The sequence below is a fragment of the Trachemys scripta genome, chromosome 10, assembly GCF_013100865.1.
Source record: "Trachemys scripta elegans isolate TJP31775 chromosome 10, CAS_Tse_1.0, whole genome shotgun sequence".
NCBI lineage: Eukaryota > Metazoa > Chordata > Testudines > Emydidae > Trachemys > Trachemys scripta.
The window spans coordinates 16,194,726-16,213,585 of record NC_048307.1 but is presented as its reverse complement, the minus strand read 5'-3'; the positions used below and the strand labels follow the sequence as shown (position 1 = coordinate 16,213,585).

The following is an 18,860-nucleotide window of genomic DNA, read 5'->3' as shown; positions in this document are numbered from 1 at the left end:
TTGAAATAAATGGCTTCATTGTGTGGATGGGTGCAGGATTAATTTGATTTAATGCTGCTAAATCTGAATTAAAGTCATAGCGTAGACCAGGCCTGAGTCTAAGGGGTCCAGGAAAGGTGACAATGAAAAGTTTCAGATCCTAGAAAAGACATGCTGTTTTTCTGATTAATCAAAAGTATGCAAATACATCTGCCTACAAGTCAAAACCTGGAAGTGTTGTCATTACCACAGATGCCCACAGTTTAGTGCCCTTTCTCATGCCATGTCGAGCATGTGCAACAATTATAGCTAAGACTTCTATGGTAGAGGTCCGCAGGCCACAGGGTGAATTTCATTCACCTCCATTTGAAAAATTTTAGGGGTCCACAAATGACAAAAACACTGAGCTATAGGAAATGAAGCTTTACTAGTAAGGGCAGTAGTGAAGGGGATTAGAGAATTCCTCCACTAGCTGTGCAGCTGTTGACAAGATATGCATTTGCAGTTTTGGAGATGGACATTGGGCTGGATTAATGCTCTAGCATGGGAGAAAAGCTAACGGGGAAACACAAGGAGATTGTTAGCTTTCATTGCTCCCCCTGCATTTCCTTTTGACTGAGGTGGAGTCCCCTAAAGTATGCTGGTTTATTTCCCACTGGGGAAAATGCCCATGACAATTTAGTTGTTTCTACAGCACAGGAATAGATGAGCCACTGTGCAGGGAGAGGGCCCCACCCGCTTCTTCCAGAAATTTTTTTTCCTTTGGTTGCTCACTAGAACAGGCCCTGTGGGGCTGAACCTGTATTCACACTCCCCCCTGCATAAGTCACATGGGGCAGTTGTAGAATCCTGTCATTTGTACCAATGTGGGCATCACTCCTCCCCCACCCACATCCAAAGCAGTCCTGCTAAGAACTAGCATGTTATACAGTACTGATTGCTTGGGTACTGTGTAAAGAAAACCCAGCAATGAACTCATCCATTCACACACATGGTAAGGCTAGTTGGAAGCCATACAGATTGGTTTTGGCCAGGTACTAAGAGAATCACCTGAAAGGGTGCCAGCCTCTTCAGCTGCCACATGCCTTCCTTCCACTACCCCTGACAGCAGGATCTTACCATTCCCTCCCCACTTTTTACAGTAGTAGAATGGCACATTGACATCCTTGCCAGAACTCCTACTGCCAAGTGCTTTGGCCAACAGAGGTGGCTGTGCTTGTTTATGTAGCTTCCATACAACTGTAGACAGAGCTGTTGTTTATATGGACAGACTGCTTTGAGGGAAGAAAGGGCTGTGTTGATTCCCCAGCTTGCATTGGATTTAATACTACACCCATAGAATAGCAGAGGGTATGCTGATTTTAGAGGTGGTTGCTTTCATCTACCAAGAACACTAGCAAGGTTAGGTCTGGTCATTATCTGTATAATAGTACTCTTTGCAAGCATAATGCATACACTGCAATTGAAATTTGGCTATATGAGACTAGCGTTAGTCTCCTTTCCCCCATGCTATTTTAAGTGATATACTAAAGCTTTGAAAAGTGCATTTGCTCACTGTCATCGCTTTGCACCCCTTTCACAGTGTGGACAATACAGAAAACTACATATAAACTCCTACTGCAGTTCTTAGAGGAAGGAAGGGGATTTGCCCAGAGAAGTACTGTAGGGGGGAAAAAATCTCAGTGGAAGCCCCCTCAGATTCTGCCAGCACTCTAACAGTGCTTCCTCACTGCTATTACTTGAGCTTCTCTTGATATACAACATGAGAAATGAGTAGGGTTAGGTGACAAGAATAGTCACTCATGCCAACGAAGATCTTCAAAACAGCAAGAGGAACAGTCTCTAGCTACCTTAGGAGAAGAGCATAGTGATGCTAAAGGATTGCGTGAGGGGAGGAAAGCAGTGAGATATTTACAGTTATTCAAGCGGGGGGGGGGGGGAAATCACAATTCAGACAGTTTATCCAATTAAATTCTCATTTATTAGGAGAAAGCAGTTATTACATTTTCCTCCAAAAAAAATTCTTAAGTGGTACTTCCATGGAACTAGCTATCTTGCAATTTTGCACATATAGGAAAGCAGCAGCTGTGAAAAATACCATCACCTTAGAATTAGATGCTAGTATAGTTATGTCTGACACCAGGATTAAGCTACTGTCCAGTCCCAGAGGAGAGGACCTTCAAGTTAATGCTGCAATTGTCAGGTTTGGTTTTCAGGTGGCTTAAAAACAAAAGGCAGGCAAGTTACTCAGCCTTGAATGGGGTGAAGATAGCCTGATGAAGAGTTCACTTTAAGGAAAAGTAATTATGGTAGCTGCTAGTAAGAAGATGGCTCTGTTCTTTATGGCAGTACCTTCACTGATTTTATGCTTGAAGGTCTAAGGCTATGGCTAGAGTAAATAGGTATCTTTAAATTTTCAGTTAGAGATATGCTTTGCCACTGTTTACCACATGAAAGTTGGTAAATAAGCACCTGACTTTCACAATAAGCCAAAAAAATCAAGCTAATCCCATTTCAAAACAAGCCAATCCTTAAGAACCCCAACACTATGATTAGATCCCCCTGGTGTGCAGTCTGGGACTGTGGCAGGCCTGCTGTGTACCCCTGACTCTTCCCCCACCCCACTTGCCAGGAGCTGATAAAAAGCAGCAACAAAAAAAAAAAAAAAAAAAAAAAAACAGCCTAATTTCTCCCTTCATTTGGCATGAAGCTGCATATTCCTGATCAATTGCCACTTTCCACATTTACTGTGGATACCTTAGCCTTTGTGTAGTTGTCAGAGACTAAGGTAGAGAAGTGATGGGTTAATTTTAGCAACATCTTGTGTTGGAGGAGTCTACTTGTCTAGGTCCATTGCCAGTCACTGACTGCTGTGTGGCTCTATGTTTAGTTTAGGGCAATTATTTCCAATATTGGAATCTGGACTACACAGTTTGTTCTCTGCTGCATGTTTGGAAGCTTGTATTCAGAGTAGGCCACAGCTATGGATGACAGATTTATGAAATCCATATTGCTGGCCTAAGTTTAAGCCTACTCTAGTGGCTAGTATCTGCAAGAGTCACCACCGCTATGCCATGACACTTGAGCTACACCGTGTAGCTCTAGACCTCAGCCATGCAAGTGCTTGGGTAAGCCAGAAGAGTAGCAGAGAAGGTTTACAGACAGAACATTTACTAGAAGGATTTTTTTTAATAAAAAGCTAGTGTCTGGTACTAAAAGCAAATGGACTATGCAATATGAGCTGTTAGTTTCACTAGTGATAGACATGATGCTGTTGGGATAAAGAACACAATCTCCTAAAATTTAGGGCTAGTACTCAGACTCTTGCAGGTCTACCCTGCTGCTGCTAATGTGGTCATTAGCACTAACTTCTAGTAGTGAAGTTATGGATGGGATTAGAGGAAACATGGAGCTCTTATGCTTAAGACCAAGTCCCTGGGTTGTCACCTTAATTATGACACAAGTCACTGTATGTTAGTTTTCTTTGAGATTGCACCAAGGAGAGATTGGGCTCATTTTAGATTCCTTTTTCCTGTAGGAAAGGCTGGCAACAATACAAGTGCCTTTACCCTACTACGTTAACTAAGCAGTAAGGAGCAGCTGTATAGTAGGATAGGTATTTGACAATTAAGCAATAAGATTGGGACAGTTGTCAGGCTAGTGCAGTTATGCTAGTTAAAGTTTTTACCATGGGACCTGCTCGTTGTTTTGTCTGAACTAGAGAGGAGCCAAGTCTGACTTGCTTCTGTTAATACCAAGCTTCTAGTTTTGTATTGAAACGAGCCACTTCTGAAATAAAGAGAGTCAACCATGAATTAGTGTATCAGCAGTTTATTTTGTCACACATCATTTAGTGTCTCACTTTACCATTACAGCTTTTGTCCTCTTCAGATTTTTAAAGAGATACCAGTGCAGTGACCATCAGACCAAGGATCACTGTAGCTGCTGCTACAGTGGTCCATGCCCCATCTCTCAGTTGATTTTCTTCTGTAGGGAGAAAAGGTAGAACCACAAATTAGTGACCATATTAGGCAATAAATTTGAACAACCAACAACATGCATCAGCTAGGTAAAGGAGAAGAGCATTTGTTCCATACCTTGGGTTGAAGGCCATTCATCTGCTACAAAGATAACAGGACCAGGTAAGCTTGCTACACCAGAGTTCTCTGCTTGCACCACAGTATCTGCAAGAGTTCAGTCACTACATGATTCTGAGTAACTGAAGTCGGAAATCCACTAACCTAGCAAGCTAACTGGCTATATTCTAGTTCTGTCCAGAGGAGAACAGAAATTATTTGAGGGCTAGAAAGCCATGTCCTACAAAGGTTGTAAAGTGGGTTGTTTAGTCCAGAAAAGACAACTGAGGGGTACCTTACTTTTACATACTTTAGACCTCCCCACTGATAATAGGGCTGGGTCACTTTTTTAATATAAATTAAAAAGAGGACTAAATCAGGGGCTTCAATCACATCAAGGGATGTTTAGACTAGACATTAGGCAAGCTTGCCTAACTGTAAGGGTAGTTAGGCACTGGAACAAGTTACCTAGTTGGTTTGCAGAATCTGCCACTGGTGGTAGTTCAAGAGTCCGAGGTAGATTAGATAGTACTGCACTGAACCAGGACTAAGGAGACTGGCCTAGAAGGCCTAGCAAGTTCCCTTCCACACCTACATTTTATGATTCTGCTGTGGTATGACAGCATGTTTACTGTGATATTCTAGTTGCCAACAGTGATTAGATCCTACCTCGTTTGTTTCTGGCTGACTGAGGACATCTTGGTGAACACAGAGGGGAATCCAGATGAAGTCTGTCACAGAGTAGAGCACTGCAGTGGAAGTACACCTAGAGGAAAGATAAGGGAGAGACATTTGGTGCATAGGAAGCCCCTAGCATTTAGCTACTACAAGAGGGACTGCACTTACTAGGCTAGTGAGAGCCTTGCCATCTGAGACAAAGGCAAAGGTTTTCACTTCAAATCTCTGGCGATAGTTGGGATAGCTGACTGCAAGGCTCACTGGATGAAATACAGTTCTGTAGTTGTCCAGTTCATAGTCACACCTACAGGAGAGACATGTTGAAAGTCATGGGGGAGGGGAGGAGAGGAAGGCAGTTTCTTAGATAGAAGAGAGTTAAAAATGAGAGGAGAGGCTTGGAATGTTTGCTTCATTAACATTAAAGTTCAATATTTAGTCCATTGCCCACAAGAGACCCTCAATACTGTTTCCAAGAGGCCTGCAGGCCTGCATTAGGACAGCAATTCATTGAAGGTTTGATTCACTCAGTTGTGAACTATTATTTGAGTTACAGTTGGAATTTGCACTTGAGCATGTGCACTGAAGTGTCTAAAGGACTAGCTTGACCTAATGCTACAATGACCTATGCTTGTGAGATCAGATCTTAACCAGACAGCAACCCTTTGCTCCTACATCCATGTGAGGAGCCTCACAGTACAAGTCACATTGCTCTCACAGCTCCAACAAGCTTTTGCATTGTATTTCAGAGAAACACGATGGTGAGGCTGGCCTGCTCATGTTCCTGCAGCAGTTGCATTATACCCACCCATCCACAACAATGTTCCACTGGGGCAGAGAGCTTGGATCTTGTGATGTTGTTGCCCAACAGTCATCCAATACCAGTTTGATGTTGGGGTCATTGCGGTTCAGAACTTGCACTTCCAAGAAGATTGGTTGCTGTAGATATTTCACAATGGGGTACTGGTCATCACTGTAGGGCTGCAAGTAGGAGTCATCTGAAAAACCAAGTATGGTAGAGTTAGGCATCCCAGTACACAAGAGGTAGTAATTCTTGCAGGAATCTTGATCTAGAGACAGGAATAAGCCAACTATGTAAGAAGTTGGATACTGTATGTGCATAGAAGGACACATCTAGTGGGTGCTTTAGTTGAACTCCTTACAAAGGGAAAACAGGTATCAGAGGGGTAGCTGTGTTAGTCTGAATCTGTAAAAAAAAAAAAAAAAGCAGAGGGTCCTGTGGCACCTTTAAGACTAACAGAAGTCTTGGGAGCATAAGCTTTTGTGGGTAAGAACCTCACTTCTTCAGATGCCAAGAACATTTCCTTGACAGACATCAGGAGATGCTTCTACGGCCACAATGTTCTGAAGATTCAGAGCAGGCGCAGCAGGGACAGAAGGATTGTGAGGAGGTTTGGCAGCATGTGACCTCGAGAAGGAGAAAGAGAAGCATCCATGCACCAGCAATGGAAATACAGGTGAGCAATCGTTTCCATGTTCTCTCTAGAGGTACTAATGCGGAGAGTGGACTAGATGACCCATCTGAGGGAAGGGAGCAGAAGGAGACTGATTGGAAGGCAAAAGATGCCCTGTCCTAGGGATGGGGGTTCCATGACCACCACTCCCAAGAGGAGGAGGAGGGTGGTGGTGGTCGGGGACTCCCTCCTCAGGGGGACTGAGTCATCTATCTGCTGCCCCGACCGGGAAAACCGAGAGGTCTGCTGCTTGCCAGGAGCTAGGATACACGATGTGACGGAGAGACTGCCGAGACTCATCAAGCCCTCAGATCACTACCCCTTCCTGCTTCTCCACGTGGGCACCAATGATGCCAAGAAGGACCTTGAGCGGATCACTGCAGACTACGTGGCTCTGGGAAGAAGGATAAAGGAGTTTGAGGCGCAAGTGGTGTTCTCGTCCATCCTCCCTGTGCAAGGAAAAGGCCGGGGTAGAGACCGTCGAATCGTGGAAGTCAACGAATGGCTACGCAGGTGGTGTCGGAGAGAAGGCTTTGGATTCCTCGACCATGGGATGGTGTTCCAAGAAGAAGGAGTGCTAGGCAGAGATGGGCTCCACCTAACGAAGAGAGGGAAGAGCATCTTCGCCAGCAGGCTGGCTAACCTAGTGAGGAGGGCTTTAAACTAGGTTCACCGGGGGAAGGAGACCAAAGCCCTGAGGTAAGTGGGGAAATGGGATCCTGGGAGGAAGCACAAGCAGGAGAGCGCAAGAGGGGAGGACTCCTGTCTCATGCTGAGAAAGAGGGACGATCGATGAGTTATCTTAAGTGCCTATACACAAATGCAAGAAGCCTGGGAAACAAGCAGGGAGAACTGGAAGTCCTGGCACAGTCAGGGTACTATGATGCGATTGGAACAACAGAGACTTGGTGGGATAACTCACATGACTGGAGTACTGTCATGGATGGATATAAACTGTTCAGGAAGGACAGGCAGGGCAGAAAAGGTGGGGGAGTTGCATTGTATGTAAGAGAGGAGTATGACTGCTCAGAACTCCGGTATGAAACTGCAGAAAAACCTGAGAGTCTCTGGATAAAGTTGAGAAGTGGGAGCAACAAGGGTGATGTTGTGGTTGGAGTCTGCTATAGACCACCAGACCAGGGGGATGAGGTGGACGAGGCTCTCTTCTGGCAACTAGCAGAAGTTGCTAGATCGCAGGCCCTGGTTCTCATGGGAGACTTTAATCACCCTGATATCTGCTGGGAGAGCAATACAGTGGTGCACAGGCAATCCAGGAAATTTTTGGATAGTGTAGGGGACAATTTCCTGGTGCAAGTGCTGGAGGAACCAACTAGGGGCAAAGCTTTTCTTGACCTGCTACACAAACAGAGAAGGATTAGTAGGGGAAGCAAAAGTGGATGGGAACCTGGGAGGCAGTGACCATGAGATGGTAGAGTTCAGGATCCTGACACAGGGAAGAAAGGAGAGCAGCAGAATACAGACCCTGGACTTCAGAAAAAGCAGACTTTGACTCCCTCAGGGAACAGATGGGCAGGATCCCCTGGGAGAATAACATGAAGGGCAAAGGGGTCCAGGAGAGCTGGCTGTATTTTAAAGAATCCTTATTGAGGTTGCAGGAACAAACCATCCCGATGTGTAGAAAGAATAGTAAATATGGCAGGCTACCAGCTTGGCTAATCAGTGAAATCCTTGCTGATCTTAAACGCAAAAAAGAAGCTTACAAGAAGTGGAAGATTGGACAATTGACCAGGGAGGAGTATAAAAATATTGCTCAGGCGTGCAGGAGTGAAATCAGGAAGGCCAAATCACACTTGGAGTTGCAGTTAGCAAGAGATGTTCAGAGTAACAAGAAGGGTTTCTTCAGGTATGTTAGCAACAAGAAGAAAATCAAGGAAAGTGTGGGCCCCTTACTGAATGAGGGAGGCAACCTAGTGACCGAGGATGTGGTAAAAGCTAATGTACTCAATGATTTTTTTGCCTCTGTCTTCACGAACAAGGTCAGCTCCCAGACTGCTGCACTGGGCAGTACAGTATGGGGAGAAGGTGACCAGCCCTCTGTGGAGAAAGAAGTGGTTCGGGACTATTTAGAAAAACTGGACGTGCACAAGTCCATGGGGCCGGATGCACTGCATCTGAGGGTGCTAAAGGAGTTGGCGGGTGAGATTGCAGAGCCATTAGCCATTATTTTTGAAAACTCATGGTGATTGGGGGAGGTCCCAGATGACTGGAAAAAGGCTAATGTAGTGTCCATCTTTAAAAAAGGGAAGACGGAGGATCTGGAGAACTACAGGCCAGTCAGCCTCACCTCAGTCCCTGGAAAAAATCATGGAGCAGGTCCTCAAGGAATCAATTATGAAACATTTAGAGGAGAGGAAAGTGATCAGGAACAGTCAGCATGGATTCATGAAGGGGAAGTCGTGCCTGACTAACCTAATTGCCTTCTATGATGAGATAACTGGCTCTGTGGATGAGGGGAAAGCAGTGGATGTGTTATTCCTTGACTTTAGCAAGGCTTTTGATACGGTCTCCCACAGTATTCTTGCTGCCAAGTTAAAGAAGTATGGGCTGGATGAATGGACTGTAAGGTGGATAGAAAGCTGGCTAGATTGTCGGACTCAACGGGTAGTGATCAATGGCTCCATGTCTAGTTGGCAGCTGGTTTCAAGCGGAGTGCCCCAAGGGTCGGTCCTGGAGCCGGTTTTGTTTAATATCTTTATTAATGATCTGGAGGATGGTGTGGACTGCACTCTCAGCAAGTTTGCAGATGACACTAAACTAGGAGGCGTGGTAGATACACTAGAGGGTAGGGATCGGATACAGAGGGACCTAGACAAATTAGAGGATTGGGCCGAAAAAAAAACCTGATGAGGTTCAACAAGGACAAGTGCAGAGTCCTGCACTTAGGACGGAAGAATCCCATGCACTGCTACAGACTAGGGACCGAATGGCTAGGTAGCAGTCCTGCAGAAAAGGACCTAGGGGTCACAGTGGACGAGAAGCTGGATATGAGTCAGTGTGCTCTTGTTGCCAAGAAGGCTAATGGCATTTTGGGCTGTATAAGTAGGGGCATTGCCAGCAGATCGAGGGATGTGATCGTTGCCCTTTATTAGACATTGGTGAGGCCTCATCTGGAATACTGTGTCCAGTTTTGGGCCCCACACTACAAGAAGGATGTGGAAAAATTGGAAAGAGTCCAGCGGAGGGCAACAAAAATGATTAGGGGTCTGGAGCACATGACTTATGAGGAGAGGCTGAGGGAACTGGGATTGTTTAGTCTCCAGAAGAGAAGAATGGGGGGGGGGGGGGATTTGATAGCAGCCTTCAACTACCTGAAGGGGGGGTTCCAAAGAGGATGGAGCTCGGCTGTTCTCAGTGGTGGCAGACGACAGAACAAGGAGCAATGGTCTCAAGTTGCAGTGGGGGAGGTCCAGGTTGGATATCAGGAAAAACTATTTCACTAGGAGGGTGGTGAAGCACTGGAATGGGTTACCTAGTGAGGTGGTGGAGTCTCCTTCCTTGGAGGTTTTTAAGGCACGGCTTGACAAAGCCCTGGCTGGGATGATTTAGCTGGGAATTGGTCCTGCTTTGAGCAGGGGGTTGGACTAGATGACCTCTTGAGGTCCCTTCCAACTCTGATATTCTATGATTCTAACAGTAGATAGCTTTAGGAGGCTTACTGTTCTCCCTGGCATCCCCACTGGATTCCCCCATAGCAAGAGGCTCTCATATATAAATAGATATAAAAATAAAAGAAACACCCCACAACAAATTTAGTCTGCCAGGTCTAGGTCACAGATCAGCTGTGAAGGATTCATGCCACCCCCAGATACATTTTGCTCTCCAGGTCTACTTCTTTGGATAGTAGGGACTGAAGAGCTCCTTTGACTGTGGAGGGAGTCACTTCATTCTGCCCTGGCCATAATTTGCAGCTAGATGCAAGCTTTACCTGGATAGATCAGCAGGATCAAGGAGAGAGGACCCTGGTTTATTGAAGAAACTGGAGGAGGGAGACTGCTTATCCTTGCGCTCAGGGATGCATCACCACTTTTGTAGGTGCACACTACTGTCAGCCTGAAAGACAATACTCAGCATCTCAACACAAGGTTAGCCAGCAATCTGAACAGTCACTTTGCTTAGTGTTGTGACTGGCTCTCACTGGCAGAGTTGTGGACTGACCTGAATTCACTGTCCCTAGAAATCCTGCGTGGTGGTAGATCTGCCCACAAAGCACGAACTTCATTCTCATAAGTTATCCTCTCACCTTCAAACTACAGGGGATACAGGAGTGTTAGTGACTGCCCTGCCACTGGAGCTCCTTTAGCAGTCACTGTCCTGGACACTTACCCTCTGCCTTGTTCCACACATGTTCAGTGGGACATGAAACCGAACCATGTCATTTGAGGGAGACTTGAAGACTGGTTTGCATGTAGGATCTCTTAGCCTGATGGTATCCAAGTCTAGGGCTGGTTTTGTCCTGTCACTGAGTACTTCAAAGTCCATGTAGCCATCCTGAGTGCACACAGCAGCTGAAACATTCAAGGAGGTGGGCATGGGTTGCTGTAGGGGGACTCCGCTACATGGTGCTGTGCAGTCCCTGCCTCAGTTCAGTGAGGAAGTAGAGTCTTTTAGCTGAGCTGTGTGTACAGGGGCCCTGACTACCCTAAGTTGTTCTGCACCTAACTGGATTATTCCTGGTCTCCATTTTGGATAGCATGATCTGGAGGGCAAGGATCCTGCAACAGCTCATGTCAGGAAGCTCAATGACCCAGAACTGCTCACAAAGCAGTGCTCTATGGCTCACTGAGGAAGAATCAGATTGGCGGGTGGGCTGGAGTCCACCCATTAGCCTGCACTAATCAGCTCAGACAGGGGAACCTGGTGTATGCTTCTAGTCTATTACCTACCCCTTAGGGCAGGTAAGCAAGGGCTGGGTGTCTCAGCACCAGAGCCAATTCTTAAGGGAGTATAAGGGGGGGGAGGGAGGGGGAGAAGATGAGCAGGGCAGAACAAAGCCCTCTATAGTTGAGAGAGTCAGCAGCATGGGGGGGGGGGGAGAAGAGAATCCTCAGAGATGGAGTTGTGATCTGTTGTGCCTTCTGCCATCCCCATGAAAAGGAGTTGTCATTACTATGTGGACAGTCAGGGGAGCTAGGTGATCACCAAGCAGTGGGTCATGTCCAGATCACCCAAATAGCAACTGAAGAAACTGTCCTTACCAGCAAAGAAAGGGCATCTATATAGACCCAGGGAACATGACCTCAACTAAATGGGCTCCAAGACAAAGGTGCAGAGTCCCTACATAGGACATTTTGCCTGCCAGTTACTAGGAGTTTGCACCAGACATATCTGCACTTTTAGCCATAGGTAGAGCTCAACTATTATGTTCCTATCAAAGATGGAAGCCCCAGATTCATTGAATAACCCCACAGCACATTACTCTGTCTCCTGCATTAAGGAAATTCATCTCAGGGAGCCACTGACTTGCAACACTGTCATTCTGTAGATCAGTACTTCAGGGACAGCTAAAACTGCACTGCGACAGGAAGAGTTCCCAGGAAGAATGGACTGTCTTACCTATTGGTGCATGTTGATCACAGGGACACTCTGGATAAGTCACCATTGACAGCATTTCTCCATGGAAGTTGAAAGTTAGCCTTAGAGATGCCATGTATGACTGAAGTCCTAAGCAGCTCTCCTCATACAGCTGGAAGAGAAGGAGGCCATGACATTTCATATTCGAGTAGTTGTGTTTGCAGCAAAGTTAACACTTTGCCTCTGAATCTGAGGGTCATTTCAAATGGACTAATCTAGCCAGCAATATTAGTGTTTCAGAAAGATACTTCTCAACCATTTAATACATCTCCTGGATCAAGTAGTAGGGATTTGGAGAGTTTAAATCAGTAAGACTAGATCCAAAGTGTCTGTTCATGGAGCTATGCATGTTAGACCTAGATTGAAGTTCAAAGTGAGCCATACAAGTGCACTTTTGACCCTGCAGAATCAGCATGTGGTCCATTTTCTTTCAGCTTGAACTCTTACTTAGGGGGCATCAGATTGCAGCATGCTATATTCTGTCCACACAACCATTCCTGACCCAAAACTGACAAGATCAGCAGAACACAGAATGGTATTCCCTCCCCTTCATATCTAAGGATAGTAGACCAGCTTCCTCTTGTCCTTGCCTCTCATCTTATCCATTAGGGATAATCTCTATCCTTATGGAAAATTTCAGGAGGGTGCTTCATGATTAGCATGTAGCAGACATGAAGCCTCTCCAGGTGAGCACAGAGGTTGAGCTACTGGCATAAGACAAGAGAAGGATCAGAACTATTGATGCTAGAACAAGCAGCCTGAATTTGATGAGGTAGCAAGGGGTAGTCTGACAGGAGACATTGCTAGAATGGTCAGCAAGGGAGATTTTTAGCAGCTGTATCTGGGGAGGGCTGGTAGAGATGGGGCTTGTGTGGGTGTCAGAAAGGAGACCGTTTTAGCTGTATTAGAAGTTATGCTTAGGAAGATTGAGGTGATCTGTGTGTGGGGGTTGAGTCTGAGGGAGGTTCAGACAGTTGCCAAGTGGTGATGCGAGAAGGACTGACCATCTAGTCAGTGCCTTGGTATTGACTCCAGAGGTCTCAATCTGGTTTTTGTAACTAAGTCCTTCTCTACTCCATCTTTCAAAAAGAAAAAAACCAAAAAACCCACAAGCCATTTGTGACCTTTCCTAAAGGAGATGCTACTAGTCTGTAGTGATCTTACTCTGGACTTCAGGATTCTTCTGTTGATGTGCAGTTTCACTCCCCTTTGTGTGTCCAGAGCAATTCCATTTGCTTGGAGTTCATTCATGGGAATGTTTCGGTTTTCTATACTCACAGCTGAGAGGATCCCTGGGAAAGCTGGGATGGCAACAGTCATGTGTGTTGAGTTACAGGTTGCTGGACCTGCAATAATAGCTCTGTTAGTTTCTATAGAAGTTTTAAGATAGAAGTCCCTCTAGGTCAGCAGAGGGGCCAGCTTCCTTGGTGAAGAGAGGAAGCTTTACCTGGTGCACAGATCATTCTTGATTCTACAGTTAGTCGCTGGTCAGGAGGCCCATATGAAAGCTTGAGTGCCACAGTATACAGCATCTGGTTGTCTTGCTGCAGAGGACAGACATGGTTGAGAACATCAGGTTATTCATAGTGAGGTTTCCAGTGTCAGCATTAAAAAAAAGAAGTCTATTAGGATTCAGTAAGCTAGGCTGCAGTTCTGGAGAGACTTCAGATGTTATGAGAAGTCTTGCAGGGCACATTGGCCATTTAAATTGCTGTTGGGGGTTGGGCAGAAGTAGCCACTGGAGTAACACTCTGGCGGTTTGTTACTCCTATGCAGGGGAGTTCTTGGAAAGGGTGAACAAGCTCCATTCTAAGGAATCATGCACCACATGGTGTCATAGCCAGAAGTCAAGCTACAGCTGTTGTGAGTCAGCAGTAGAGATTTCACTACTGGCCTCTCTTGTCATAAGGACAAGCTACTTAATATTACCATGGGTCATTGTTAAGATGCTTAGGTCATTAGGACATTTATTAATTTACAGGCATTATACAAACCCACTTCTCTGCATAGGAAAGGTTGTGCCTTTTTGGTAGCTTCCTAGTTCTCCTCTAAAGCTCCTACCTTGTAGGTGGTGACTCCAGTAGCACCAAAAGAAACCTGGAAGATTAGGTTGTTGCTGTCAGCTAGGAATGTGTATCCTTGCTGCATGGCTTGCCAAAGGCTTAGCCGGTGTGTTCTTGTTCCATCATCTATGGACAGTATCCAGGCCATCTGAGATTCTGTAGTCTGCAATTTGAGACTTCTGGTTAGTCAGACAAGGTCTTAGCAAGCAGTATGGTCATTGTTCTTATCCTTAAGACTTCTGAGACTAGGGTGGATTGATTTAGATTGAAGTCACTAGTTTTTAAGCCTAGTTAGAATCTAGTAGGAGACCTTGATTAAAGTCAATTATGAAAATAAATGCCAAACAAGATTTAAAATAAATATTCTCAGTAGTATAATCATTACATGGTACTGATTTGCACTGTGGCAGCCTTTATGCTACATGTAGTAATTTTTGGTATCCAGAAGGATAACTATACACATTTAAGTAATTACATAGCTTTGATTTATAGTTTACTGTGTTTGTTAGTAGATAATGCTGAATGATGAGTTTGCTAGGTGATTAGTCAAGATTTGTCAAGTTAATTGAATTCCAGTTTCCATTCAAAGGTGTTTTATTAGTTAAGCTACCTTGAACATTCTGGATACACAAAAAAAGTTTATGAAAATAGTTTGTATTTCAAGTTAGTGGCTATTAAGACACAGAATCAGGATCTTTAGTGACCTGAATGGATTGTTAAATGACAACCAGAAACTTTTTTTGAACTAGCAGGACTCATCTTCTCATGCCTCAGATTGCAAAGGGGGAAGGGGGAGAAGAGGAGACAATAAACAGGAAATCCTATGTCCCAGTGATCTTAACTGTGAATGAGCTAGTCATTAAACTGACATAAATAAACAGGAGCAGGCACATAGCTCGTTTGGCACTTTGGAATTTTGGTTCCAGGTGCTTAGGCAGTGACTGCCACCAACTCAGTTGTTTGAGTTTCTTTAGAATTCCAAACTTCTATTCTTCCTTCAGTGATTTTAATAGATTAAAAATCTAAAAATTATAACTTGGTTTAAGGCCTAAGATTGCTTTAATTTAAGCAAAAAAAAAAAATCTAAAAAAGTCTATCCATACTGGTTAAGGCTTTATCAGTTGCAGCTTTGCTATCCAACCCTAGGAATATACTTGGTCGAGACTCTGGTCAAACTACTTTGGCAAGTAACAGAAGTAGTTTCTGCAGGCAAAACATTAGGTTTAGTGGCATGCTATTTTGGACACCAACCCCCATTTTGATAGAAAGGTCATACCATATGTTCATCAGCAAAGCTTGGAATGAGTCTTGGAAATACAACCTGAAAGAGAATAGGACAGCAGCTGAGTGCAAGGCACAAAGTTCTAACAGGTAAAGAAACAGTATATGGCAATAGAGACTAGGAACCTCCAATCAATTACAGTAATGGAAGCTTGGTGTATTGTATTATTCTCAATGCAAGTGGGCTGTATCTGGCCTCTAGCCACTGCATGTCAGAGAACAGAGGAAAATGGCATCAATGCAACTTTCCCTTGTAGGGCTAGTGTACTTATGTTCCTAGCTTCTAATCAGTAGCCAGTGAAGATGTCCACATAGGCTGTGTCAAGCATATCCAGTGTAACTGTAACATATACAAAAGAGTCAGTCAAAGGTAACCAACAAGGTTTTGCAGACATACAACTCCAGTTACTAATCTGAGTCTCCTCAGAGACCAGAAAGGGGAAATCCACCCACCACCTGTCTTCTTTCCTCACACTTATTACCTACAGAAGAGAATCTACAGGCATATCATCTTTAAGGCTTGATTTGAGAAGCCATTGAGTTATTATCAAACTTATCTCTACAGGTAAGAGCAGTTAGATTTCTAAGGGCTTGTCAGACTGCTCCACTTACTGCCATGAAGTCTTTAGTACAGTTTGTAGCTCCTGTAAAAGTAGTAGGGACGACTTCATCTGCTTGAAGAGCATCACAACCAATACTGTAGGTTACATTCTTGTCCCTTGCAACTGTCTTGTTAAGCAGCAGCAGCTTTATTCTCAGCTGGTGTGTCTGTTGCTATAGCATGAGAACACATTGGTCAGAGTAAGATACAGTAGCATATTTTTATATTGCTAGATGTTGCCTCAGATCAGCAATTAGATCTTCACATATGGTATATGTCCAAACTTTACATCCACTGTCAATTGAGTGAAACTTTGTCTATAGAAGGTACAAGGTTAATTATAAGTAGGCAACCACAGCAGTATTAATGTTTAATCAGGTAAGCCATTTGGGTTGTCTGACACCTTTGATTAGGTCTCAAGTCATCACACACAAGACTCTATATCTGTACTAATACTTGGACAGTGGTATGCAACAGAGAAGTTGGCCTGTGGAAGTCTTTCACTGGCTATTTTAAAGGTTTCGCCTTAAAGTGGAAATGTTTCATGCCATGCATAGTCCAAGGATTGCACCACGTGGTCTGGTTTTCAGGAGTAACCATCAACCTCAAGCTAACTTCAGAGCCTGTATCAAGTGACTGTGTTCTAAAGGAGAGGGACAATTTTACCTCTAGTCTAGTGCAGTTCACATACAGAGCAGTTAGAGTCAGCCTCTCATGATCCACCACATAGTCACAGTCTACAATCTCTTCACCTCTTGCATCTAGAAAGAAGAAACAGGTCAGCTATGCTGCTAGATGTTGCCCTGAAAAAAATCCAGCTAGACATGCAGCAATACATACCAGCTACATGGACCTGCCAGAAGTTGCTTCCAAGCTCTCTGGGTAACCCAATCAACATTTTGTCATTGTAACAAGATACTGTCCCTACAAAAGGAAATACATAATTAGTCATATCAACTCCTTGCAACACAGAAACAAGGAGTCCTTGTGGCACCTTAGAGACTAACAAGTTTATTTGGGTATAAGCTTTCAGGGGCTAGAAAGCACTTCATCAGATGCAAGGACTACTCATTGTTTTTGCTTATACAGACTAACAGCTGCCACTCAGAAACTTGCAACACAGAGCACTAGACAGTTAACATTCAAGCTGTTAATATGATAAAGCCTTTCTTTCACTCCTCTGAATGAAAAGAGGGGTCATTAGTTCTGAGCACACCCCAGGGTCATTAAAACTATCTGATCAGCCTAGAGACAAGTCCACCACCTCCACCATGCTCAGGAGAATGCCCTGGTTACCTGGGAAGTCTAGAGCCATGGAACTATTAACACCAGTTGTCAAGGGCATTATAAGGCAACCAAGTAAAAGAAGCAGCCTGCAAACAAGAAAGAAGATACTCAGAAGCCAGTACAGCAAACAGAACCCTCCCCATACACAACCCTAACCCCCCCGCCCCTTACCACATGCTGCAAAAGGACCAGCCTGGCTGCAATAGAGGCAATCTCATGGCTGAGAGACAAACCACCCAGAACAACTCACCTCCTAGGGAGATGCAGGGGTTATATAGGAGGGGCTGCAGCCCCAGCACAAGAGCAGCTCTTGGAAAACACCTGGGATGCTTTCCTCATCACCTGCTAGCAGCTGACTCTGAGGCTGATGGTTTGCACCTGGCCCTGTTCTGTGCTGCAATCAGTGAGGAGGGGGCAGATTAGGGACAAAGCTCCTCTTTCAAGGGGATTTTATGCCCCTTTGCACAATTTGCTGTTTCCCTTCACTTTTAACATTATTTTGATCTCCACTTTTCCTTTCACCCTGCTCTTCCACTGCCTTTCTCCCTTTGCTGGAAGATGGGGCAAAATAGCTGATGAGCTAGAAACAGATGAACACTTTGTGTTGCAGCCTTAAGCTCCCCTTGCCCTTTGCCCCTTACCAAGGAGAACACTTGGCATTGCTGGGCTCTTCTGCCCACTAAAACAGCCTTGTGCTCAGCCAGGGGGTTTGTAGGGCATCCCACACTTGGGAACTATCCTCAGTAGCCCCTGCTTGGGAAATCTTCATTGCCAGGGTAGCTCTCTTCAGGAGGGACAGTTTGCCCAATATCTAGTTTGCCATAACTGTTACCAGTGTGAATGAATCCTCCCAAGCCTCAGGGAAGTAGAGGAATGTTTATAGTCAGTATTAATCTGTACGGTGGAAAGGCCTAGAAATACTTTGTTAAATGCCATTCTGTAGATAAAGAAAAGTGAGACACAAAGAGATCAAGTGAGTTGTCCAAAGCCACTCATTAATTAGTGCTTGCTTTATGGTAGCATCTCGCCCTCCCCACTTTGTGCTAGGTGCTGTATGAATGGAGTGAGAGACAGTCCCTGGCATGAAGAGTTTACAATCTAAATAGAGAGCACAGAAGAAGGGTGGGAGAAAGGAAGGAGTATTAGCCCCATTTATACAGACTGGGATCTACATTACAGAATGATTGGGGCTAAGGTCAAACAGGGGGCACTAGTACTTGAACCTGGCTATTGTGATTCCTGGACTAGGACCTTAATCACACCCCTATTCTTCCTCTTAAATAGTCTATGTGGAGGCTAATCCTGTTCCCATTGAAGTCAGTGGGTTTTTTGCCATTAACTTTACTGGAGGGATTGAGGCACAAGTCAATGGCAGAGCTCCAGAGAGGATCCAGGGGAGTCCTGCTATCTAGTTACCCGCACTGACCACTAGACCAATATTGATTGTCATCTTCTTTCTATAAGCCTCTCTGAGTTATTTATTTTATCTTTCAGCTTTACTGTTCTCAAATTCACCAGGACTTCTCAGAGATCAGAAAATGGAGAGATTCTTTGTAGGAACTGTAGAAAATTTTAAGATTAGAGATGGTAATTAGTGAGTGGGATGTTAAATTGGTGGATGGGGGAATTGTTCAGTAGTTTTGTTCAAGGTCCACGTATCTTTAGACATCTACGTATCTTTCTTTCTGCAGTTTATATAATCATACTCAGAGCTGATCTTAAGGACCTGTAACCTGCAGCCACATATGGCACTCCCTCAGCCTCTGATAGGGCATTATGGGTAGGAACAACAGCTTGAAAAGGAAGAAAGAGCTGTAATTCCAAATGCTGA

At 44.6% G+C, this 18,860-nt stretch overlaps 1 protein-coding gene across 1 annotated transcript; it reads right to left on the bottom strand.

The window, feature by feature from the left end:
* Nucleotides 1-3,857: 3,857 nt before the first annotated feature.
* Nucleotides 3,858-17,101, bottom strand: ZP2 (zona pellucida glycoprotein 2). The gene is made up of 17 exons (XM_034783998.1): nucleotides 17,039-17,101; nucleotides 16,583-16,666; nucleotides 16,409-16,503; nucleotides 15,754-15,915; nucleotides 15,137-15,181; nucleotides 13,859-14,023; nucleotides 13,245-13,341; nucleotides 12,962-13,143; nucleotides 11,780-11,909; nucleotides 10,550-10,731; nucleotides 10,382-10,473; nucleotides 10,152-10,276; nucleotides 5,539-5,728; nucleotides 4,902-5,037; nucleotides 4,725-4,821; nucleotides 4,077-4,163; nucleotides 3,858-3,966 (listed from the first exon to the last, which is right to left on the bottom strand). The coding sequence occupies exons 1-17, from the start codon at nucleotides 17,085-17,087 to the stop codon at nucleotides 3,875-3,877; spliced, it is 2,010 nt and encodes a 669-aa protein (XP_034639889.1). The 5' UTR covers nucleotides 17,088-17,101; the 3' UTR covers nucleotides 3,858-3,874.
* Between the last annotated feature and the right edge of the window lie 1,759 nt (nucleotides 17,102-18,860).

Excerpts from the sequence above, each read along its gene's own strand:
- ZP2 (XM_034783998.1), bottom strand. The coding sequence starts at position 17,087 with ATGCCCTTGACAACTGGTGTTAATAGTTCCATGGCTCTAGACTTCCCA. Across the intron at positions 10,277-10,381 it reads TCTAGGGACAGTGAATTCAG|GCTGACAGTAGTGTGCACCT; the intron begins GTCAGTCCACAA and ends ATTGTCTTTCAG. Across the intron at positions 4,164-4,724 it reads GTCAGCCAGAAACAAACGAG|ATACTGTGGTGCAAGCAGAG; the intron begins GTAGGATCTAAT and ends GAACTCTTGCAG.